This window comes from Zeus faber (assembly GCF_960531495.2).
Source record: "Zeus faber genome assembly, chromosome: 22".
In the NCBI taxonomy this organism is placed as follows: domain Eukaryota; kingdom Metazoa; phylum Chordata; class Actinopteri; order Zeiformes; family Zeidae; genus Zeus; species Zeus faber.
The window spans coordinates 7,831,707-7,856,286 of NC_137209.1; the positions used below are offsets into that span (position 1 = coordinate 7,831,707).

The 24,580-nt window shown below is 46.9% G+C and overlaps 2 protein-coding genes across 2 annotated transcripts in view; both read left to right on the forward strand.

Annotated features, from left to right (window-relative positions):
- The window catches only part of cnpy4 (canopy FGF signaling regulator 4), a 4,060-nt gene extending 1,782 nt beyond the window's left edge, over positions 1–2,278 (forward strand). The window contains exons 5-6 of the mRNA XM_080023778.1: positions 926–1,043; positions 1,836–2,278. Of these exons, the coding sequence (XP_079879904.1) occupies positions 926–1,043; positions 1,836–1,939 (222 nt within the window). The 3' untranslated portion in view covers positions 1,940–2,278. The remainder of the gene's footprint in view (positions 1–925; positions 1,044–1,835) is intronic.
- A 4,995-nt stretch (positions 2,279–7,273) lies between these two features.
- On the forward strand, positions 7,274–23,435 carry ntn5 (netrin 5). Its single transcript, XM_080022911.1, has 7 exons — positions 7,274–7,370; positions 13,302–14,746; positions 15,336–15,524; positions 18,114–18,263; positions 20,601–20,651; positions 21,360–21,440; positions 21,696–23,435. Exons 2-7 carry the CDS (start codon positions 13,312–13,314, stop codon positions 22,313–22,315), a joined length of 2,526 nt encoding a protein of 841 aa, XP_079879037.1. The 5' UTR covers positions 7,274–7,370; positions 13,302–13,311; the 3' UTR covers positions 22,316–23,435.
- Positions 23,436–24,580: the final 1,145 nt, after the last annotated feature.

Sequence of the window (24,580 nt, forward strand, 5' to 3'; positions counted from 1 at the left end):
TAAACGGGTGAGCTGCGTTTTTTTTTCTGGATTAAAAAGCACTATAGCGTTTACATTTCTCACCTGATTTCAATGAGTCGTTTTTATATCCAAGAGTTTATCATCTACCTGGAGTGGGGGGGGTTGAAAATTTTTATTTGTTTTTTTTCTACTTCTCCACGTTAAAAAAGAAAACAGCTGTGGTATTGAGATCAGTATCGGCACGTGTGTATTGGGATCGGAACAGAAAAAGTGGATCTCGATATAGAGATCGAGCAAGGATATTACATCTTTTTATCTGTCTATATCTAGGTAGATATAGATAGATAGTAGTATCTTCATATATTGTAGGTAGGGAGGTAGGTAGGTAGGTAGGTAGGTAGATAGTGTCTATATCTAGATAGCGTGTCGATAGATACTTTATTCTACCTGGAGGGAAATTGAAGAGGCACAGTAGCTCACATCAAAACAATAGACAATAATAATACGAATAATACAAAGGAAATAAAAATTAAAAATTGAAAAAAGAAAAAAGCAAACAGCAAGATGCAGTAAACCTAAAAGTTAACTAGCTATATAAACTTGCATGAGTTTTAAATGTTTTACATTAAATGTGTCCCTTTTTACTGTCAATTTTTGTTTGACTGCAGTCTTGGTAACTCACTATTTATAAAAGGCACTTTGGGTTTTTATTTTTATTTTTTTTATTCTATTATTAGCTCCTTTCGAAAAGCAAATTAGTGTGTAGTTTGGTTATGAGTCACCCATACGTGTGTGTGTGTGTGTGTGTGTGTGTGTGTGTGTGTGTGTGTGTGTGTGTGTGTGTGTGTGTGTGTGTGTGTGTGTGTGTGTGTGTGTGTGTGTGTGTGTGTGTGTGTGTGTGTGTGTGCGCCCCGTGTGTGTGTGTGTGTGTGTGTGTGTGTGCGCCCCCGTGTGTGTGTGTCAGTGTGAGACCATGCTGGAGCAGTACGAGGACGTGGTGGAGGACTGGTACTTCCACCATCAGGACGAGTGGCTGGAGAGCTTCCTTTGCGAGGGCCATGTCCTCGGGAGCTCCGAGCGAGGTAGGCGACCTTCCTACACACCCATATTAAAATAAAATAGTAAAAAGTAGAACGAGGTGTAAAAGGCTGAAAAGTCGATCCTAAAATGGAATGAGTTTAAATATTTAAACAGCCAACAGGTAGAAGTGTGTGTGTGTGTGGCTATTCTTTGTCAGAGAGTATACTAGGTGCCAGTGAGTGTGTCTATAATAATTATGGTAATAGAAAAATAACAATATTATTGTCTATATTATTAGTAATAATAATAGTACTGAGAATAATATAGCAATAATAATGAGATAAAATACTACTACTGATGATAATTATAATAACAATAGTTAGTTAGTTAGTTAGTTAGTTAGTTCCTCCCGTTCCTTCTGGAACATTGGGCGACGAGCCCCCACCATTTGCGCCTCACCAGCATGGCTTCTTCTCACCTCTTGAATAGAAAATAAGAATAACAAGAATAATATAGTTGTTATTTATTATTAATATTAATAATAATAATAAAAAAAAAAAAAACTACAGAAGCATATTTCTGTCGAGGAAAAAAAACAAAAAAACATCACATTGCGTAGATGTAAAGGCTCATCACACAAAAAGACTAGTGTCAAGTAGCCATGAGAATACATGAGTTCCTAAATGGAACACTTTTCGGGCAGGCACATATGCAAATATATACGTAAATATAAAAATATATACATACAATTCAAGTTCAATCAGAACACCGGAGATATATATTATTTTTATTTTTAAGTTTTTGTACAGCAACGTCTACTTTGTTTCTGTTGACTTTTCCCTCCTTTCGCCCAGAATGTCTGAAGGAGGTGTGGAAAGCTGACACGGGGAACAAAGTGAGCGATGAGGGGAAGAGCGACGGAGATGAAGAGAAGAAACACGATGCAGGGGAACTGTGAAGAGCAAAACTAAACTCTCCCTCTCTCTCAAAACAGTATCTCTGATGGTAAATTCCACTACACACATTCAACCACAGGTTTCACACTGTTTACAGTATTTGCTCTGCAACGGGTCAAGGACTGTTGAAGTCCACTAATGCGATGGTGGTTTTCATTTCAGTAAATCAGCAAATCCTTTCAGATTTGATGGCACTCCTGTTTGTACAGACCTGCCATGCCAGATATTAATGTATAATTTGCTCTTACAAAGCAAAAAGAAAAGTTTTACCTTGTCAGTGTTATTTTATGGGTCAGCACTATTTCCTTTTTCCTTTCTATCTCTATAAGGAACATATATATATATATATATATATATATATATATATATATATATATATATATATATATATATATATATATATATATATATATATATATATATTTTCTTCCGAACCATTTCAGCAATTTGTACAGTTTTTTAATCTTTTTAATAAACGTTTTTTTATTACTATGGGTTGTTCAGGCTTGTCCCCTGTGTGATTGAATGCAACTTGTCAGATGTTACCGTTATATCTTGGAGGATCATGTCGGATGATCAAAATGTTCCTCATGGACTGACAACAACGGTGAGAAGTTTGAATTTGGACTGATCTATGACGCAAAACATTTTTGGAAAGGTTAAATAATTGGGATATGTCGCCACCTGGCGATTTGATTTGGGAAGTGTTCTGCATCGCCTCCTAGCCGCTGAGTTTTTGGGATGAAAGTGTTGTGATCCCGGCTGTCCCTGAATGACTAAATGAAATGGACATGCAGTTGAGCGAATCCAACACGTGTATAGAATGTTGGAGAATGGATTTTTAGTTTTGTTCCCCGTCATGGAAAGTGATTTAATGGTCAACACTTCTTATCGCCTCTGTATCTAGAAAGACGTCTGTGTGGCCGCTCTTGCTAGACCCCGACAGTGGGTCGCCAGAGACCACAGAGATGGGTCGCCTCGGACAATTTGAGGCGGATGTTTCCGAACGGGCAAATATGGGATCAAAAATCAACAAGTGTTGCTTCCAATATGGAAACCCATGACTACGTATTCTAATGTGCTGTACGCCCTAAAAAACCTTGCTCTTTCTCTCCCATCAAAACCGATCTAATTCACTCAAAAATGACCGCCAATACATACTGTACATTAAAAGAAAATGCATGTCTTATAAATAGCGTAGTGGGCAGGCTCAAGCTAAGCAGTGAAATGTCATTTCGATAGGTTGGCTTTTCAAACTGAAATCCTTTCCAGCGGTGAGGCTTTTTTCAAGTTCAAGTTCAAGAGATTATTTGTCACATACATATACATACGTTCATACATATATGCAGTGAAATGTCATGACACCCGGTGATTATGCACAATAAGCTCTATAAATACTAAAAAATACCAAAATGTGCGTAATCGACACAAGGTGCTCGCGCAGGCAGCCGCAAGGGGAGGCGCCACAATCGCGATTCTGGGTCCTATAAGTTCTCTCACCGGTTTGAGTAATTAGATAAACTTCCTCCGGTATCATCATCATTATGATTATGGTGACAGGATGGCCCGGGGGGTTAGAATTAAGTCTTTCATCAAATGATGAGGATTTGAGCGCGCTGTTGGAAAACTTCCCTTCCCACCGAAACACCCTTGAGCAAGACACTAGAGAAGTGGTGGGTGCTGCTGTATTCATGGAACTGATCTCACAACAAACCCCCGCGGGCTGCAACCTCAGCTCCAACAACACTCAAGTAGGAAGCAGAGGGTGTTGCCGATAGCTGTAATGGAGTCAGAAGTAGGATATTTCCTGTGAAATGCACTGAAGTAATAGTGTGAAGTCATATAAAATGCAACAACTTTAGAGCCATACGGACAAATGGACACCGACCGAGGAGCACCACCAGAGGGCGCTGGTGAACAAAATGAAGGGTTAATAAATAATGAGCTTTCTATGAAAGAAAGTCCTGCACACCTTCTTTATGAAGACAATAAAAAACACAACAAACAGTCCAAATCCCTCTTCTAGAACTCAAATAAAAGAGGTTACTTCATTGCATTGTGGGAAAGGCTACAAAAAAAAGAGCCTCCAACCACTCATTAATTTATTTATATCTGTTTACTGGCTCGAAGGCCACGTAATAAAATACAATAAAAACTCGGCTTGGGAATGAAACATTTATCCCTCCGAAAGAACAAACATGATCTCCTTCCCTCGAGCCAGTTACCTGTCCTGGGCGTGACAGGCCGCTGTGCAATCAGCTGTGATTGCTTTCCTCGTGGTATTGTTTTGTTGTTTTTTTTACCGACTTCTAAGCCCGACCAGTCACACAATAGGCATCCGGGGTGAGCTATCGCTCTACCCGACGGGGCAGCGGCGTCACCGGGGACGGCGCCTCGCAGTGGGATGGACGGCAGGGCAGCTAGTCTGCTCGAAAGTTCATTTTGAGACCATCCTGAGACCGTCCCGTGGGTGGGGTGTCGGTGCTCTGGCGCCGGCCCGGCTACTCCCGTGGCCTCTGTACACGGCCTTCCTCTACGCTTCCTGTCCAAGCTCGGGGGCCGCTCGACGCGGAGCCCCGACTGGACTATCTGGTCACGAGGTATCTCAAACAGTGGTTACCCAACAGCTCTGTGGAATACTCCATCCCGATTGGTCGATAGCCGTCGATCGGCGGTCCGTTATTTCTGAATAATGACCGCTGTCTGTTTACAATGACTGTTGTCACGGGCAACCGCTTCTCCGCCTGGATGCGTGCCATTTCTACCGCTCCACCTACGTGCTAATGTTAACACTAGTTAGTGGCGCCATCTTCAACGCTACATGGGAACTACAATGGAAGACTTGAGATGAACACATATGTCCAGTCTCACAAAATTTAGGGCATGTGTGCACGTTGTTGTTGGACCGTCTCGAGGGGCCGCGTGTTAAGCACCACCAGATGACTGGAGCGGAGGATCCAAAAATGGACGTACTGGACGTGATCGTATCGGCGAGGACGGCCCACTTCCGGCACTACGCCTTCCACATGCTCACCTTCGGGGACCAGGCCTCGCTGCGACACAGAAGGGAGCGGTAAAGACTCTGACAAAGACTGGTAGAGACTAGAGACTGGTTTTTAATAAGCCCCGGGGGCTCGACCCCTGACCCGCCCGCGGCACGCCGGCGGTCTGCTCTCCGTGACAGCCCCGCCCCGTCCCCGTTCGCCCACGCGAGCGACAAAGTGAGCGACGCCCACGTCCAAACGCCGGGCTCCGGACGCGTTTTTCTGAAGCCGCCGAGGACAAACGCCCCCATCTTTTTTTTTTTTTTTCATCAGTTCGCTCTCTGCAGGAAGCTACGTCGGCTTTACACCGATTCCGCCCCGCCGGCGCCCCCGCCCGGGGAGCTTCTCTTCAGACTTCAGAAAAAAAATCCATGAAACCTCTGCTTGACGAACCAGCCTCGACGAAGGGAGGGCGTGAGGGTTTGACTGTTGCGGGGGACGGTGGCTTCTCGCTGCACCGTTGTAACACGTTCTATTTTCTCTTCGGTTTTTTCATTAAAATTTTTTTTTTTTAAGCTCCTGGATCGGTCCCAGGCCCGTCAGTCCAACCCTCGCCAGGTAATGAAGACGTCAAAATCGTGGAGTGGAGACGCCGTTGAACCAATCTTCTCCTCCGCCCCGTGTCCCCGAGGCTCAGTTCTGCTTATGCATCAAAGACTGATGGCTTCGTAGCACAAAGCCACCTTGTTGCAATTTGGGTGTCTCTGCTTCCCCCGTGGAGCCAATCCCTCAAAAACGGACGCCAACGCGTTGTGCAATCGGCTTCGGGGTTGTGTCACGCGGTTTCAATAACCGCTGTAATAATTGCACTCCTCCGATATCCCATTTGTTAAGGCTTTGCGTTGCAACGCCGCGGGGGTTGTGTGCGGTTTGGCGGAGCGCAGATCTTCCTTTTAGGGCCGTCCGGTTCATTCTGTTATCGATTTTATTTTTTCATTTACGCCTTCCCCCCCGTAAATCAAATGATTAATTAACCGCTCGCTCGTTTCCCAAGCCGCCCCGCCCCGGGGCCCGGGGCCCAGGCCGCGGCCTCTTGCGTGACGGTGGATCGTGCTGCCAAAACGCACTATCGACGCGCAAACGTGCCATTTCTCCCTTCAATTTGCTTTGTTGCGCTTGTCCCGATTCCAAGGATAGCATTTCTGAACTGCACCGTAACTACCACGTACACACACACACACACACACACACACACACACATACACACCTGGGGAAACATTCCTCCAGGGAAGTCATCAATCAGTTTTATGGCTTTCCCTGGGAAACGTCCCCCCCCCCCCCCCCCCCAGACCATAATATTCCCCTCACCTCTTTTAAAAAAAATTGTGTTCTTTTACCATGTTTTCCATCTGTATCCGTTTTTTATTTTATTAAACTTTTTTTTCTTTCTTGAGTGATGGGCCTTTTTTTTTCATATGGGACCCTTCATGCGCGTTCAGCCACAAATCCCATTTGACGCGATTTTTCGTCTCCTGAAGCCGAAAATCGGAGAAAGTGTTTATTGTTGGATACGATTCAGTGTTTACACTATAGTGAGGGACCTTACGGTGACGTGTCAAAACAGTCATTGTTGTATATTCTGTAATGCTAACGCTAATGACTGTATGTATATGTATGTGACAAATATTCTCGTGAAGTTGAAGTTGAAGTTGAAGTTGAAGTAATGCTCACATCTTGGACATGTAACGACGGCGCAGTTTAAGTAATTGGCAGGGGCCCCCCTGGAGCCACTCGAAGGACCCCCATGGGGTCCCCGAACCCCAGGTTGAGAACCGCCGCTCGAGGCTACGAGCACATCTGAGAACGATCGACTCCGGTCGATTAACTTAAAGTTTAGTTTTTTTCCTTCATTTCACGAAGGGGTAATTGGAACAACCTGGGGGCGGGTCAAGTCCTTTCAGAGCAAGGAGGCGACGACTGCGTTTTGTTTCATTGTGATCCTTAAATGGCTGATCTGTTCGATCATTTCATTCAAAAGTCTCCACATTTATTAAGCTGGCGCCTAATCAGAAACAGCCCCTCAATGTGCATTTGCGTTATGGGTGGCGGGGTCCGCCTTTCCCAGCCCGGGCCCGTCGACGGGCGTTAAATTAAATTGCCCGTTCCTTTGTACCTTTCCAAGTAGGATCATAAACCCCAAACCCCGTTTCCAAAGGCAGTTCTGGAACTTGTAGTGTCGTCCACCCGACGCGGAGGAGCTGATGGATTACCACTTTAAATTGTCCGCCAGCCGCATTGAACGCGAGGCTCGGGGTGGGACGGTCCGCCCTCCCACCGAGGCGCCGCAGGGACCCCCAGCCATGCAGCACAGCAGCGGGCCAGTGGACCCCGACACACCGAGCCATGAGCACGATCACACGGAAGGGCGGATTTAGCTTTGACGCACATGGTGAGTTTTTGTTCTATTTTATTCGGGATTTATTAGAACGGTTGTGACTGACAAAATCCCACTCAGTCCAAGAGAAAACTTCTTTGAATGTGTAACTTCTATATTTCTGTATTTCTACACTGGTCTTAAAGTGCAACCTTTGAGCCGTTTTGGCAATTTGAGATTCCAAAATATAGATTATTATTTTACTTCCATTTTTCACTTTAATTATAAGAATAAAACAAGTAGCACAAGGACAGCCTAATGTTTTTTTTTAAAGCTATTTTAAGGCATACTATATATACTATTCTATCACCCAATTATTATTTTATACTTATGCTATCCAAAAAAAAAATCATAATTACACTAAATGTGTTATGATTGAGCTACTTCTCATTTTTTATCAGCTTTATTATAGTGAAGCGTCGACTTTAAATAAGGGGAAAAGAAATGCAGACGACAAAAAGAAAGTTATAAAATGTGACTAATTTGTGCCCAATGCCTAATTGTGATCTGGTTTTATAAAAATACGAAATAAAAATGAAAAAATAGCCACAACATTATAATGCAAAGAAAGAAAAAAAAAAGCCATACCAACCCATTAAGAATACATTTCATCACATAGGCATTCATACTGGAACCAATTAAATGTAATTACTGCAATTAGGTCTGTAGAAACAATGAATTAAGGTGACGTCGCTTTAGGGAGAGAACTGCTGTAAAAACATTGAAACTAAACCCAAATATGATAAACATTAGTGTTTAATGAATCGTGCCAAAATCTTCCTCTCTATGTAAAGGCCCAAAGGCCCATTTCGATCCCACCGCAGCTTTCTTGGAGTGCGCGTCCATTCAGATCATTAGTGCAATGAACCCGAAAACACCCAAATTAAGAGAAATTATTCATTCAGTAATGTTTGCGTTGTATTATAGATTTTTTTTTTTTTTTTAATAATTAAGAGACCTACAATTTTATAAACACATCGACAGTTTGGGCCTCCAGTGCGTCTGAAACGTATTTGAATGTGGTCACGTCATGTTATCACGTTTGGAGACATTACAAGCACAGACAATATTGTGTAAAGTTATATGTGAGACTTTGCAATTGTTTTTTTTATTCTTTTGTTTTATAGAGCAGCGGCACTCGAATTAAAGTGACGCTGTGCATCCGCATTTGAGGGTTAAATCCAATTTACATTTTTGAATAAAACGAAAAAAAGAAATTAATACATATACACATAATTTTACAAGAGCTTGATTAAAAAGGCGTCCATATGTTTTGAAATGTATTTTGGGTTGTAAGGTTGACTCATCTTGGCCCTAATTATGACTTAACTATTGTATTACACTTTTATTAATTAAACTAACCCACAAACGAGGGCCTTAAATGTATTTCTTATTATTTGTTTTTCAAATGATTTTTTTTTCGAACTCCGGTCCAATATCTAAATAAACCCCAACTAGTCTTGAGTCAACTTGTGTAAGAGGCGTTAGAGGGGAAAGGAAACATAATAATAATAATAATAATAATATTCTTTATTAATTACAATAACACAATAATATTTTTTATTAATATTTACATTTTAATTATTATCTATTATTATTATTGATAGTAAGACAAATATTAATTATAATAATAATAATAACTGATTTACAAACACCTTTCAAGGAACCCAAAGACACTTGCAATTTTTTTTTTAAAGTTAGAAAGTTGAGCTGAGCCCAAACGTTGAGAGGAAATGTGGCTTTTGAATATGTAGGACATGTGTTTTCTTATTCAGAGGGAAATGGACACACGCGCTCTACAGTTTCGGCGTCGATGGAGAGGCAGATTATGGAACATTACATGCATAATAACAGCCAATTTGGCTTTCTTTGCCCAGAATCCCACTGTTTTGGGCGGCGTCTGAAGGCTGTTCCTCCCTTGTTGCTCCACTAAACTTAGGGTATTACACCCAAACAGTGGAATGCCGCCAGGGAATACAGAGGCATGTACATGGACGCTCCCCTTCCTCGCACCCCGGGCCCAGCGTCGAGGCCTATTTCGGACTGGCAAGGACAATTGAAAATTAACAAAGGTGTCAGTGTGGTAACGGGCACGGACAGGTGCCTGGTCTCACATTCAGATATCTGGGCCGTACGGTCTCCGCTTACGTAATCGATCATATTTATTCGGGAGTCCGATGCGGCTCGCGGCGTCCAGCTGTGTACGAAAGAGCGTGCCCAAAAAACAACTTGCGCGCGATGGCCGACACTCTTGTGTTTGTCCGGGCGTAGCGAAAAACACCGCTGTTGACATATTGGTAACAGAAAGATTGAATTTTTACAGCTTTCGTTGAACCCCCCCCCCCCCGTCTCGAGTGGTGCGGGGAAGCGGTCATGGTGGGATCCTCACCGGCCATGGCCGCTGCCCATGACGAGGAATGTTAAAATGTGTGGGACGGGCCAAATCCAGCTCATCTGCTCCCCATAACGGCTCAAAACGAGGGGCAGGCCTCGAGGAAAAAAAAAACCCCCAAAAAAACCCCACTGTGCTGGAAGTGGACAAGTGGACGTAGCAGGTAGCAGGGGCTTTCAACCAGAGGTCCCGAGAGAGGGGGAAACTCTGCTTCAAAAGCCCCTTGATGCACGCCACATGTTCGGGGCTCTGGCAGGTGATCTTTAGGGGGAATTGTTGACTAATCCATTCATTAGATTGGTCTGCTGTGGTGAAGTGGACAGGATTTGCAAGTCAACCCACTGTTTAACCGTTCATAGCCCCCTTCCTGCCTTGGCCGTTTTTGGTTCAATCCTTGCACTCCGCACATCCTGGTTTCCAATCTGCCGGTCTCTAAATCTCCGTCTGGTTGGCTCTCCATCGAACCCCCTCCACCCCCACCCCACAGACGTGCCTGAAAACACAATTGGGACTACACCACCTCCGGGCCAAATGAAATGTATAGGACAGTTTGCCCCTTCTGTGGTAATCCATCCCCTTAATACTTAATAGTTACACCACCTTGCAGCGATCGCCGCAGCCCGCCTCTCCAGAAGCCCTTTCCCATGCTCTTTTGGAAATCATAAAGTATCTCACCTCCGCCGCCACCCGCCAACTCCAACCCCCTGCTCCCCCGCCCCCCGACCCACTCACTCCGTAGTGTACCCCGGACCCCGTCGCAGCCGAGAACCTTCGGAGTAGAATGACGTGAGAAGGTAAAAATACGGACTCCAGAACATGAGCTCGTCGACTAGGGGACTGTGCCGTAAACATGCCCGCCGGGGGCCGTCGGCAAGTGTTTTTCCAGCCCCGTGAGAGTGGCGAGGTGCCGTTGATCTCATCGCCGCGCTATTGGCTTTTATAAGCTCTTTGAGGGACAACGCGCGTGTTGGTACAAGTTAGCGGGATTCTCAGCTTCGAGTACCAATCCCGTCGATCACTTTAGTTTGGAGTCTTTGGAACACGAGGATTACAATGTAATTGCGCATTTCTCCAGTGGAGATATGGAACATGCCTTCCAGCCGTTAAAGAAGCAGAAGAATTCAAGTTTTTTTTTGTTTTTTTTTTGTTCGATGCAAACTTTGATATGGTTCTTGGAATCCGATTTTTCTGTCATTGGGGTTAGATTGGGGGTATATTTTACAGACATATTTACAGTATCTAACGCCTCCAGATATGAGGACGAGCCGTATCTGTCGCGTCTAAGTACCGGCGAAGTACTCGACGGCGGGGAATCCGTGTGCCGTTTTTACAACCACTCGGAACGCTCTCCTGATCAAACGGCACATTAGCGGGGAAATGAACGCCACCTATATTTCATGTTCTTCCGACACGCCAGCTGTCCCCGTTAACTTATGGACAGCGGCTGAGGGAGGAGGGGGGAAAAAAAAAGAAAAAAGAAAAAGAAAAACGATGTTGAAACCGTATCCCGCGGTTTAGCGTGGTGGTGCCAGACGGATGAACTGGTTTTCAGAGAGGCAATCTGGATTTGGCCTAGGGGGGCACATTAGGGATCTCCAGGGCCCACTCTCCGAAGGGCATCCATCTATCAAAGTAGGGGTAATGGGATTATGTTTAATTGGTCATGTAACCTGACAAAGACAAGTGCAAACCATGAGACGAGGGTGTTAAACAAACCGCAGCTCTTCTCCGTGGGTCCTTGAGGAAGTGCTTTTAACCGCCGCCGCAGGCCTCGGTTTGTCGCGGGTTCCGCCGCCACCTTACACGCTAACCGTTCCTCGATGATCTCACACCCAAACCTCCCCCATGACGGGGCCGTCTCCCCTCCTCCGGGTGAGACATCGACACCGTATGAAACCCGGCGACCCAATTAATCAACCGATCAATTAAGGAGGCACGCTTTTTTAGAGGTGCGTTCGCGTTCCCGGGGCATGTCGCGACCTGTCTGGAATGCCCCCCGGGGAGGCGCACTGGACACCGGGAATGCGCCTTTTGTAGCGCAGGTCAGACCAGTCATCGCCCCCGACGCAAGTCATGGGGTTTCCAGTAGCAACACACCGCAAAACAAAGACACCTTATAGCCGCCTTGGCCTCCTTGTTGCGCCCGACCCGGTTAAGCCGATCCACCGCTTCGGATCGTCATTCCCTCCGGAGGTCAAAAGCGGAGCAGCCCGTTCCGGAGGCCGACGGCGCGGCTGCCTCTCTCCGCCGTAAGCCCCCCCCCTCCCCCCCAGAGTGGCGAGGTCCTCGGGGGAAGCCTCATATTTCGGCGTCGCCGTTCTAATTGAGCGCGATGACTCCGCCGGTAGGGCTCCCAGCCCTCCGCGCTCCTCGAAGGTTTATCCAGCCATGCTGACCGCGCTGTCACTGTCAAACGCTTGTTAGGGCATCATCAATCTGGAAGCGGTTAAGAATATTCCCAGAGCTGAAGGAAGGGGGCAGGTGATAGACGGGCGGAACGGCGGAAGAGTGTGTGAAAAGTCGTCCCGAGACGCGCTAAGGCTGCCGCCGATGTGCAAATCTACGGCAAAGCGGCCCCCTCAACACACGCACCGCGCCGAGACCCTACCCTACATCATTCTGTCAAACGGATTGTTTTCGCCGCGCTTTTTTCCCTTGTTCGCTGTTGCCCCTGCGCGGCGAAGTGAACCAACCCTCTCTGGTGTCAGATGCTGACAGTGAAATAAATTACGCTCATCACCGGTTGTACGAACGGAAAAGGGATTTGCCGGCCCGGCGTAGGACAGCCCCCGGGTCTGTCCTCCGCGCGGAAGCGTCCGGACGGAGGCTCAACCCCGACACGCGGGGTTTTTTTTTTTTTTTTTTTTTTTAACTGTTCTCTCGATAAATCTTTCCTTTCATGCCGGGCTCTAATCTCCCCCGACTCCCTTCCCTACGCCCCCCCCCCCCCCCCACTCTGGCTCTCCCCGTACCCCGGCTCTCGTAATCGAGCGGGCTCCGTACAGCTCCGGCTCGGGGGCCCTTCGCTCGCCCGATGTGTGCCGACCAGTGGTGAAGTGATTTGAAATGCGGGACCATAAACGTGATGGATGTATTCCAGCTCATGTTTTTCGGGGCCCAGCTGTCGGGCATGTTTTTTGTCATCTCTCCACGCGGGCCCGTTGGGTTTGCGCACTTCTTTATTTGTGAAGCCCACCTCCCGCTCAACCCCACGGCTTTCTTTATAGGTTGAGAGGCTTTTACGATAAAAATGTTTTTACAGGCTGTCATACTCTCTCTGTGGCCAACTCTGCGGTGAGGGTTGAGATGACATTGTTATGGGATGAGATCTTTACTGAGATTTGCTTTAAGCAAACAAAGCCCAGATGAGAAGATGCGTGAGGCTGGTATAGTGTGTTTTCAATAAAGGTGCAGGAGGTCTAGCTGTGGGTTCCCCCCCTTTGGCTTGGAGCCCAACTCTTATAAATCCATCACTCCTTTCTTTTCTTTTTTTTTTTTTTAACTCATGGCTTTTCTCCTAAAATCGTCTTTTTTTGTTCTGTTTCCCGCCACAGGCTCGATGACATGATGTCCCTGCCCTTTTCCCCTCCCCCTCCCATCTTTCTTTTCTCCATCTTCCCTATACTCCTCCTCTTCCTCCCTTCATCCCACCTCTCACCCGCCCTCTCTCAATCCCCGCTGAGTTGGACCTCGCCCCATGACCCCTGCTACCACCACGACGGCCGTCCTCGGCACTGCCTGTCGGAGTTCGTCAACGCCGCCTACGGTCTTCCGGTCAGCGCCGGCCGCGCCCTCCGAGGAGCCGATCATGACGCGGACGTCGTCTCCTTGACGGACCTCCACAACCCGCACAACCTCACCTGCTGGGCGGCCCACACCGGGAGCCCCGGCGGCAGTGACTGGGTCCTCACGCTCCGTCTGGGCCGGCGCTTCGAGGTCACCTACATAAGCCTGCAGTTCTGCCACCAGCGGGAGCCGTCCGACCCCGTCTCCATCTCCATCCTCAAGTCCATGGACCACGGACGCACCTGGAGGCCCATGCAGCACTACTCCAGTGACTGCACCGGGAGATTCGGTCTGTCCCCCCAGACCGTGGCCCAGACCAGACACCAGGAGATGGAGCCCCTGTGCTCTGACCCGAGGCCCCTGCAGAGGCAGCGCGGGGGCGTGGTGCTGGCCTTCTCCACCCTGGACGGACGGCCGTCCTCCCCCGACTTTGACTACAGCCCCACCCTGCAGGACTGGGTGACCGCCACGGACATCCGCGTAGTGTTCCACCAGGCGTCCAGAAACGACCTCGCGAGTGACTCGGAGCGGAGAGGGGCGGAGGCGGGCGAGGGAGCAGGCGGTAGAGCCGGGGTTCTTCGATGGAGAGCGGGATCTAAGGGACGTGTCGGAGATCAGGTGGAAAAGATGGACGTGGAAAGTACATTGACTCTTTTGGACGGAGACACACAAAACACCAGGACAGGGGCGAGAAGCAAACTGGGAAGGAAGGGTCACGACAAACATTTAGGGCATGGAGAGATGGAACACAACGTCACTGGGAAGGAAGGTGGCGAGACTCTGAGCAGGGACACACTTGCTTCTTCCAAGAAGGGGAATGGGAAGGGTAAAGGGCGCGGCCACAAGAAGGCCACGCAGCAGTGGCAGCCCTGTCCCGGCGGGGGCTGCAAATGGACGGTGGAGGGGCAGAGCAAAGGCAGCAGAGGACGAGAACTGAGGCGCAGGAGGAACAACCACCCCAGCGGCGGGAAACGCTCTGGGGCCTTACAGCTGGCCCCTCCTGCTCCTCCCGTTCTGGCGCTCTCTGACCTGCAGGTGGGCGGCAGGTGCAAGTGCAACGGCCACGCCTCCACGTGTCGCCGCGATGACAGCGGCCGGGCGGTGTGCGTGTGCGAGCACCATACGGCCGGGCCGGACTGCGACGTGTGCGAGGATTTCTACTTCGACAGACCCTGGCACCGGGCGACGCCCACGCAGCCCAACCCCTGCGTTGGTAGGTCCTGGAATTCAACCGGCATTGGATGAGTTTGGGGTAGTTTGGCTGTAAAAAATAAAGGGTTTTGATCCACACAGTGATCCATGTGCATCCTTCAAATGCTTTAGTCTTGTCCCCTGACTGGTTTGAATAACCGATAGACTTGATGTGAAGAAGTGGAATTGTCTTTTATGGGACGTCACTTAAAGAGAGAAATTTGTTGCTTCAAGTTATGTGCTTTGTGTACAGTAGAACTATTGGTGTCCCATAATATGGAGAACAAATCTGAAGACTGTACAGTTCTTTCTGAAAATGACCCCAAATTCACAGATGAGCTCCTTAGGGTTTTAATAAAAGGCATTATTAAAATGTTGGTTCTGTCATTTATAACTGTTCATCGCACAACCTTGCAAAACGCTTTATTATTGGGAAACTTACCACTCTGCTGCAAGTTTTCACTGTGCTTCAATGCAGTCCTATGGGGTCAAACGTTTAAGCCTTAAAAATAATCTCTTTCTCTCCCTCTCCCTCTCTCTCTCTCTCTCTCTCTCTCTCTCTCTCTCTCTCTCTCTCTCTTCCTCTCGCTCGCTCTCACTCACCCTCCCAGCGTGCGAGTGCAACGGCCACTCGTCCAAGTGCCGCTTCAGCATGGAGGTGTTCCAGCAGTCGGGGCGTCGCAGCGGCGGAGTGTGTCAGAAGTGCCGCCACCACACGGCGGGACGGCACTGCCAGTACTGCCACAACGGGTTCACACGGGACCACAGCAAACCACTGAACCACCGCAAGGCCTGCCAACGTCAGTCACTAGCTGTGTGTGTGTGTGTGTGTGTGTGTGTGTGTGTGAGGACCGTATCCAATTTATTTATTTTTTTTCTTTTGGTTTAGAATGCAACAAGAACATGGGTCCTCACTTACCAGGGTTATGTTCTTGGTCATCACCTTGATACCAGTACAAGAACGTGTGTAAGAATGTGTGTGTGTGTGTCCATAATATAAAGCCGTGACGAATCGACTTCCAACGACTGAGGGCGCCCTCCCGGAAAAACATGGAAAAGCGGAACACTAGAGATGGTGTTTATGTCAGCGCACGTACACGCACGTTTGATTGAATGCATGATTGTTTTCGGCGCGCACGTCCATGTTTACCTCTGTGTGTACGACTGAGCCCGCACGAGTGTTTATGGGCTGGTTACATTGTGAGAGAGGACAGCTATTCCTGTTAGGGATCCGCATGCACGCACGCATGCACACACACACACACACACACACACACACACACACTCTTCTCCGCTGCAACTTGTGGACCCCATCGTTACCGGTGGCTGGCATCTGCTGTGACCTCTGACCTTTGACTGGTCACATGTCCGGAGTGACTGTGACACTGTGGAATGCTCGTTTGGAGTTGAAGCGCAAGGCCCAATATAACTACTGTTAATGGGGGTTTTCTCTGAGGCCGCGACACACAGGTGTGTGCGTGTGTGTGTGTGTGTGTGTGTGTGTGTGTGTGTGTGTGTGTGTGTGTGTGCGTGTGCGCGTGGGTGTGTGTGTGTGTGGCGCATGTATCGCCGAAAATGTCGCCACGGCATTTTTGATTTATTGTCAGGGATCTGTTTTTTTCAGCGTTGAGAGGAGCAGCACATTAAAAGCTGGAAGTCCAGCCTCGTGAGACTTTTCTAAAAAAAAGCATTTTCCCCAAAAAAACAACTGATTATTTTTAGGCTGATATAATGACAATAAACTCAATAATTAGTGACAGAATCCAAAATTTGTCAATACCGTCACAAAAATGATATTTGATAATCATATAATTGTATGATTTGAAGTTCAATTCCTTAATGTAAAGACGTAATAAGTCTTATTATTGCCATATTACATTATATTATTTAATTTACGATTATCATAATAAAAAAGAATAAAAATATAATCTATTATTATAATAATAATAATAATATTTTTTTTGATCATTATAATCATTAAAATGCTTTATATCATTTATAATTTCATAATATTATAATATTATATATAATTTTCACAGTTTATTTTATTATATATATTTATTAATTTGATATATAATTTTGACCATTATTTGATGTTCTATCTATTCCGTCAACAGGCAACGTTGAACAATGAGACGATGTGTAGGAAACCCTCAAAATGTAAATCAAATCAGGTTCTTACCCTTTTTAAATGTATTTATCCATTATAGCACAAGGAGAAATAAACAACATGGAGTGGGTCAGCGAGCGGCCACTCCAAACACTTTCCAAGGTCGGCGTCGATGTACGCTCTGGGATCCCCCCTCCTCCCCCACCGTCCCGCTCGGACGTCTCCCGTTTCCACCACTTTCACCGCCGGGCGGAGTGTTTGGACAAGATGCAGGGATTAGTCAAACAGTCGCGTACCGAGATAAAGCAGAGCTGCTAAACTTTGGCTTTTTCTCTCTGTCTCTTCTCTCCTCTCACCGTCGCCCCGTGTCTCAAAGATGGCGTTTTACGTTCGCTGTATACACAGAGGGCGGGGGGGGGGGGGCGGGGTCGCGCGGGGTCGGGGTCAGTTTAGGGACGGTCTCGGCGCTCGGCACACTGGGTGTCCATCTACAGAAATGGGAATATGCTGAGGCTTTGTGTTGTTCACAACAATCGACGCTCACAAGAAGACGTTTAAAGCTAGGGCAACATTTTGAGTCTTGCAGAGGAATTCGGGACCCCGGGGTGTTTTCATTGCAGGTGCTGCCAGACGGCTGGAGAAATACTGTAATGCCAAGTAGATGTGAGGATTCTTTATTTTTTTTTTTTTTTTGGCACTGGTTATCCAACCATGATTATTTAAATGTTGGCTCCGATCATTTTTAACTATAAATACCGTGGCACAGCCTTTCAGAACGATTTACCGTTCCGTACCGATTAGCACTCTGCCGCTGCAGCTCCTCACTGTGCTTCAGTGCAGCCTAATGGAGCAAACGGCGAACCTGAAAACTACACCTTGAATCCCCCTTTTCGAAAAAGGCAAACGCTTTTTTACTCAGACTACTTTTTGCAAATGCGTCCAAAGCATCAGTAGGAGGCGACGCTACTTCCTGTTTCTAGTCCGATTTGCAAAAGGGTCGATGTAAACCTGAAAAACCTGATGTTTTGTAACCGTTTTATTTGAAAGTTTGTGTCCCCCGTTGTGCCGTGTTTTTTTAGCGCGCCGCGTGAATCCGCGGAGGAGTGGTAGGTTTCTGGTCAATCTTTTTGTTTAATAAGGCCTGGGTTGAAAACTAGCCAACCCATCCGTCAAGTCTGTGTATTGGTGAACTTGGCGAAGAACGACTCGAGGTGTGGACGTTAAAACTGAAGTCTCTCTCTCTCTCTCTCTCTCTCTCTCTCTCTCCCATCCCCCCCAGTGTGTCAGTGCCACCCGCTGGGCGCCGTGGGCCACTGGTGCAACCAGACCTCGGGTCAGTGTCTGTGCCGGGACGGGGTGACGGGGCTGAGGTGTAACCGCTGTGCGCCTGGCTTCAAACAGGGCAGATCCCCCCTGCAGCCCTGCATACGTAAGTCCACATATGAGAATGCGGGGGGCTTATTTTGGAGGGTGCGACCGTCAATAACGCGAAGGGCGCAGCTCGTCGTCACCGCCGTGGTAAAACCGCCGCGTATGACCTGCGAACAACGACCTTGCTGACTCCCTCCCTCTCCTCCGAAACCCTTTTTGTTCTTGACCTTAATGGATTAATCTCCCCATCAGGAACCCTGAGCCGTTATCAAATAGCCGCTTAAAATCAAACGGGCCGCCGACGGCCCAAACTAATTTGACCGATAATTTGTCCATCCCTCCGTGGAGATGGTTTCCATTGCGGCGTCGGAACGGACCTTTCTTTTAATTCAGAGCCGTATCTCCCAGCTGATCTGGGATCAGGGTCAGATCAAGGGGAGGGGGGCGGCGCTTCTGACACGCTGCACCTCGGACCGTCCCCGGCGAGCCGCCGTCGGCGCTAATCCACGCGCGCTCCCACCAGCTGATTGCACGAGTGCCGACAACTACACGGGGGACGGGTGCAGACGCGGCGTAAGCCCGCGATCCGGCGGCGGCGGCGGCGGGGAGGGGGCGGCGGGCCGCGGCGGCTTTCACACCTGTCGCATGACTCAAGCCTCCCCCCCGCCGGCCCCCCCAGACTCATAACTCTCCCGGAGAAAGGAGCGAGTGAAAGAAAACCTTGTTTGTTTTTACTGCCAGGACATCGCTGGGCTATGTATAGCATCGCCCCCGTCCTCCTCCTCCTCCTCCTCCTCCTCCTCCTCCTCCTCCTTGCTCGTCCTCTCCACTCCTCCATCTGTGGAGCTTCATCGTCAGGATTCGCGTCAGGATTCCAGTTCCAAACCCACCATGTGCCGCCCCCGCGTTCCATTAAGAACATCGCTGCGTCGCTCCAAATGTCCCGCTCACGGTGAAGTTTATACAGAGGCTCAATTTCTTCGACTTTGTCAGCTTTTCACCGCTGTGGGAACAGTTTGCATTTTAGGATATTTTGCGTTCTCGTACGGGACTTTTTTTTTTTTTTTTCCATTTTCGGTCACATGATGGGTACTGATCGATCCGGACGCACGGCCTCGATCCCCAACGGCTTCGGGGTTTTTTTTTTTTAACTGAGCAGCTCCAAAAACTAAAGCTTAACCTAGACCTGTACACACACAGAGCCTGGTCTCAGTGTTGGGTACTGTAGGACACACACACACACACACACACACACACACACACACACACACACACACACACACACACACACACACACACACACACACACACACACACAATTAACACAAGTGTCAATTTGTGTTTATTTGTTTATTTGATCAGGCGTTGGCGGCTTGTTTGATATTAAGCTACTATTTGATAAAGGCTCAGGGTTGACCTTAATGGAAGATTAATCCATTAAGGTCATTTACACAAATAAAGTCAAATAAACACACACACACACACAGAACGCTGTCTGTGGCGTGGTACCAGGAACATGGGTCTCACTTACCAGGTGTATTCACTCAGACATCACTTTGATACCAGTACAAGTGTGTGTGTGTGTGTGTATGTGCGTGCGCGTGTGCGTGTGTGTGTGTGGTTGGGGGGTGTTGGATCTCACTGTCTCACTTGTGTCAGAAAGAACAGGAAAGTGATGGGACAGAGGGTCAGCGTGGTTGCATGTGGTTGATCTACACACACACACACACACACACACACACACACACACACACACACACCATGCACGCACGTAGCACAGATGTGAACAATTGCCGTGCGCTGTATTTTGGAAGAACGCTTGACAGGTGAGCGAGTCATCCCTGCAAAACAGACCTGAAGCAGATGTCTGGCTCTGGGTAGTGTTATTGGCAAAATCAGTCAAACGTGTCGTCGTTAAGATGCTTAGCGTAAACTGTTTGTGTATGCTGTGTGTGTTTGTGTGTGTGTGTGTGTGTGGGTGTGTGTGTGTGTGTGCGTGTGCGTGTGCACGTGCGTGCCTGCCTGCGTGCGTGCGTGTGTGTGTGTCCAAACATGTCGGAGGGTGTATGTCTAATCCTGTAAAAAGACCACACAGACACACAAACACACACTTTGACACATGCATCTCCTGGCAAAGGCATTCCTCACACACTAAGAGGCGTTCACACATAGTACGCATTCCCATCCTTGGTCATTGCACACACACACACACACACACACACACACACACACACACACACACACACACACAGACTGCCGCAACCTGCCGTGACCACACAAAGACAAAGACGTCCCTTGTAGCCAAGGGCGAGCTTGTGCCGATGCGTTCCTCTCACCTGCCTGCCTGTCTGTCTGTCTGTCTGTCTTTCTGCCTGTCTGTCTTTGGGTTTTTCAGGAATCCAGGAGGTTGCCCCGACGCCCGTCTTCCAGCCTCAGTACAGTATAGGTGAGTGTCCACCTCCTCACCCCGATTCCTGAAATACAGGTGACATCAGTCGCTGATGTCACCTGTGATCCATGGGTCGTTCAATCCACTCGCAGATTATGTCAAAACGACTCCTGGTTTACATTGTCAATGGACGGATCATTTTATTTTAATATTGTGGAATCGGCTTTAAGGCAGGAACTTGAGTCCGGATGATGATCTGAATCAAAATAAATCAAAGCTAAATAATGACGATTTAGAGGATTCTAATAAAGCAGAATAAAGCGGCGATTGTGCTCTTATTGACATTAAGTGCTGTACAAATAAACTGTATAGTTATCATTATGCATTAGACAAATAAAAAAATATATAATTTTATATTAATTAAATAAAATAAAAGTATTGATAATAATAAACGACAATAACCGTATTGACTGTATCACCGACCGTCACACAAAGATTTTTGGAGAAGTTCCCTTCTTGGTGGCTCGGCTTTCCATCTCCCTCTAGCGGCGGCTGGTGGAACTACAGCACCTGTTGCAGAGCGCCTCATCTGTTTGCCATGGGATACTGTGATGACAAATACAAGCCAGCATATTGTAATTAGGAGGGGAGACTTGTGCTGATATGTCGGCTATGAAATTAAACCATCTCTCATTTGATACTAACCCACCCCCATCCCCATCCACCCCCACCCACCCCCACCCCCGCCCCATCTGTTTCTCACAGCGGAGGAGTGTGTTTCCTACTGCAAACCCTCTCAGGTCAAAGTCAAGATGAACCTGGACATCTATTGTCTCAAGGATTTCGGTTCGTGCAGCAGTCATTACATTTAGGGTGGCTTCCCTGACTTAATATTAGAATATCAAATATTCGGAATATATGAAATCTTTCATATTTCATGACATATTGTCGTGTCATATTTTGTACAAACATTTTGAGAAATAATGAGATATGATTCAGTTCATTAAAATGATTAAAATAATTAAAAAAGATGATTGAAGATGTGTTGTTTATTGTGTGGGTGTGTGTGTGTGTGTGTGTGCGTGTGTGTGTTCCTCTCAGTGCTAAAGATCCAGGTGAGAGCGATGGAGCGCTCGGGCCCCTGGTGGAATATCTCCATCTTGGTGCAAACCATCTTCCGCACGGGCGCCACGTCGCGGGTCCGCCGGGGCCCCCGGGCCCTATGGGTCCCGGACCGGGACTTGAGCTGCGGCTGCCCCGCCCTCCACGTGGGCCGCACCTTCCTGCTGATCGGCGGGGAGGAAGGGACCCGCGGCTGGGGGCCCGAGGAGAGCCGCCTGGTGGCCGACCGCTCCACGCTGGCCCTCCAGTGGAGGGAGCACTGGAGCCCCAAGCTGCGGGGGTTCAGGGGCCAGGACAAGCGGGGCCGCTGTCCCCCCAAGTCCCCCGACCTCCAGCGGAACCGCGGGGGCCACGCGGAGCCGCAGACGGGGTACGTCCCTCCGCATCTAGTGTCTGAGAAAGGCGTAGAGACGCTCGGGCGGCTCACACACACTGCGGCGCACACACACACACCGGAGGACACTGGAAACCCGGTGGTGGCGGAGGCACACACACAGGCACACACACAGGCACACACACACGGTGAATCGACATCCTCGACGCAACCCGAGAGGACCACGGAACCCACCCTGATGTGCTCCACCCAAAACCCCCTGTGACTAAAGACTCAGAAGAAACCAAATCGGGAACACACACACACACACACACACACACACACACACACACACACAAACACACACCGTTGCACAATGGTTTGATGCTCATTTCGTAATGTGAAAAACAACGGACCCTTTTTGATTTCATTTATCAACGGCTTTTCGAATGAACTTATTTTAGTTTGAGTCGGATTGCAGCAGTGTTTCCCAAAACCGTGTTTGCAATAAAAACATCCCATCGTCCTGGTAACCACTAAAAATATAGAACGCGTACAACTCTGCAATATTATCATTGTCTACTCATAGTTTTCACTTTCAATGTGATTTTTCTTTTTCTTCTGATGATTAGTGAATTAGAAGCCTTGCAATTTTGATATTGCAACACAAAGGCTCATTTGAAGGGAAGGGACAGAATAAAACAAACGATCAAAATAGAAACGAACAAATGATGAAACCAAGACAAATAATTCTACATTGGATAATATTATTGATTCATAAACAGAGGCACGCTAGACCAAAGTAAATCATGGATTGCGATTGTGTGAGTATTTCAGTATTAAAATAAAACACAAAGTATATATTATTTAGTCTCATAAAATTTTTTATTTTACAGGTTGTTTGACTGATAATGATTCTAACAATATAACATGCACATGCAAAAAATATACAAGTTGCATCATTACATTAAAATTAATAATACATTTTCTTTTTGCCAAAATGATCAATATGAAAGACCTTCTACCTCACATTTTTTACGCTCACCCTTAAACCAAAAATAAATTCTAGCTCTAAATATTTAACAACACAGAATTCAACCCTAAAATAGAAGAGCAGCAGCTTTTTAACCAAGCGGCTCAAGTTTTTTTTCGATAAAATCTAAATTATTTGAAATATTTAAACATTTCCACGAATAAGAAAATGCTTTTTTTTTTTGTTGCCTTTTTTGGTTTGTGACGGTGAACATGTCGTGGATGTTCTGAAAAGCAGCGATGTAAATCCTCATATCCAGGGGATGAATTTACGTTCGACTGTGTTGAACGTTAAAGGGCCTTGAAATAATCCAGGTTCATTTACATTTGAATGTGTTTGACAGCTGTGGACTTTGGGGAGGACTCGTGCGTATGTGCCGTGTTTAGATATCAGTCGGTACAAAGTGTATTGTTTTCGTTTGCGGCGGCGCTTGAATAAAATACCAGAGCATTTATTTAAAAAAAAAGGGGGGAAATCTACATTTATTGTCTCATACTTTCATTGCCTCAATTTTGCCAAACATTCATGATATTATAAACATGTTATGGCATACGATATGTTATTTTTGTTATTTAGTTTGTACTTTGTTTAAATTGGATTACAATTTGGCTACATCAAATAATGATTACATTTATGATTAAAATAATAATATATAAAATATGCATTTACTATTATAGTTATAATAATTAATAATTATAATTAATCTATATTATATATATATATATAAAGTTTTTATAGATAAGACTAATTATATATATATATTTATATATATATATATATATATATATATATATATATATATATATAGATAGATACGATTTTTTATTTATATATTTTTTAAATAATAGGGGAAAAAATATTAATGACAAAAGGTGAACCCTGTTGCTGCAAAAGCAAAAAGCAACTGCTAATATTATATCTTAAATGATGCGGTGCTAACACACACACACACACACACACACACACACACACACACACACACACACACAAAATCATCCCAGTGCACTTCTTGCAGTTGTTTACATGTCGTTCAATATTTTGGGAAAATGACACTATCTGCCATCTCTCCCCCCAGTCGGACAGCTGACTCAGAGACCAAACACACCCAGTTTCCCACTCAGTACGGGAGCCCCCCAGGGACATTTGGGGGTGGGGGGGTGGGCAGGACGGGAGCCTCCAAGTACAGTGTCTGATGATACTGATCTAAAAAGCATCGCTCTGGCACTGCGCCAGGACTCCTGTTTGGACATCAGAGCCTGGGGGGAAATGTGTGTGTTATTCAGACGTGGTGGGTTTTGGGATTTTGGTGTGTGTGTGTGTGTGTGTGTGTGTGTGTGTGTGTGTGTGTGTGTGTGTGTGTGTGTGTGTGTGTGTGTGTGTGTGTGTGTGTGGGAGGGGGGTGTTAAAACAGATGGGAGGGCTCCTATTTGTCGTGCCCTGCATGGGGGTAATTGGCTGCTCTGCACTGTTGCGGTCCCGCAAATGAAAATAAAGGTTGAAAAATAGAGCTGGCGAGTG

Bases quoted from the DNA above. Each gene is read 5' to 3' on its own strand.
- ntn5 (XM_080022911.1), top strand. From the start codon at position 13,312: ATGATGTCCCTGCCCTTTTCCCCTCCCCCTCCCATCTTTCTTTTCTCC. The intron at 14,747-15,335 runs GTAGGTCCTGGA...TCACCCTCCCAG, and splicing joins GCAGCCCAACCCCTGCGTTG to CGTGCGAGTGCAACGGCCAC. The intron at 18,264-20,600 runs GTAAGTCCACAT...TGGGTTTTTCAG, and splicing joins CCCCCTGCAGCCCTGCATAC to GAATCCAGGAGGTTGCCCCG.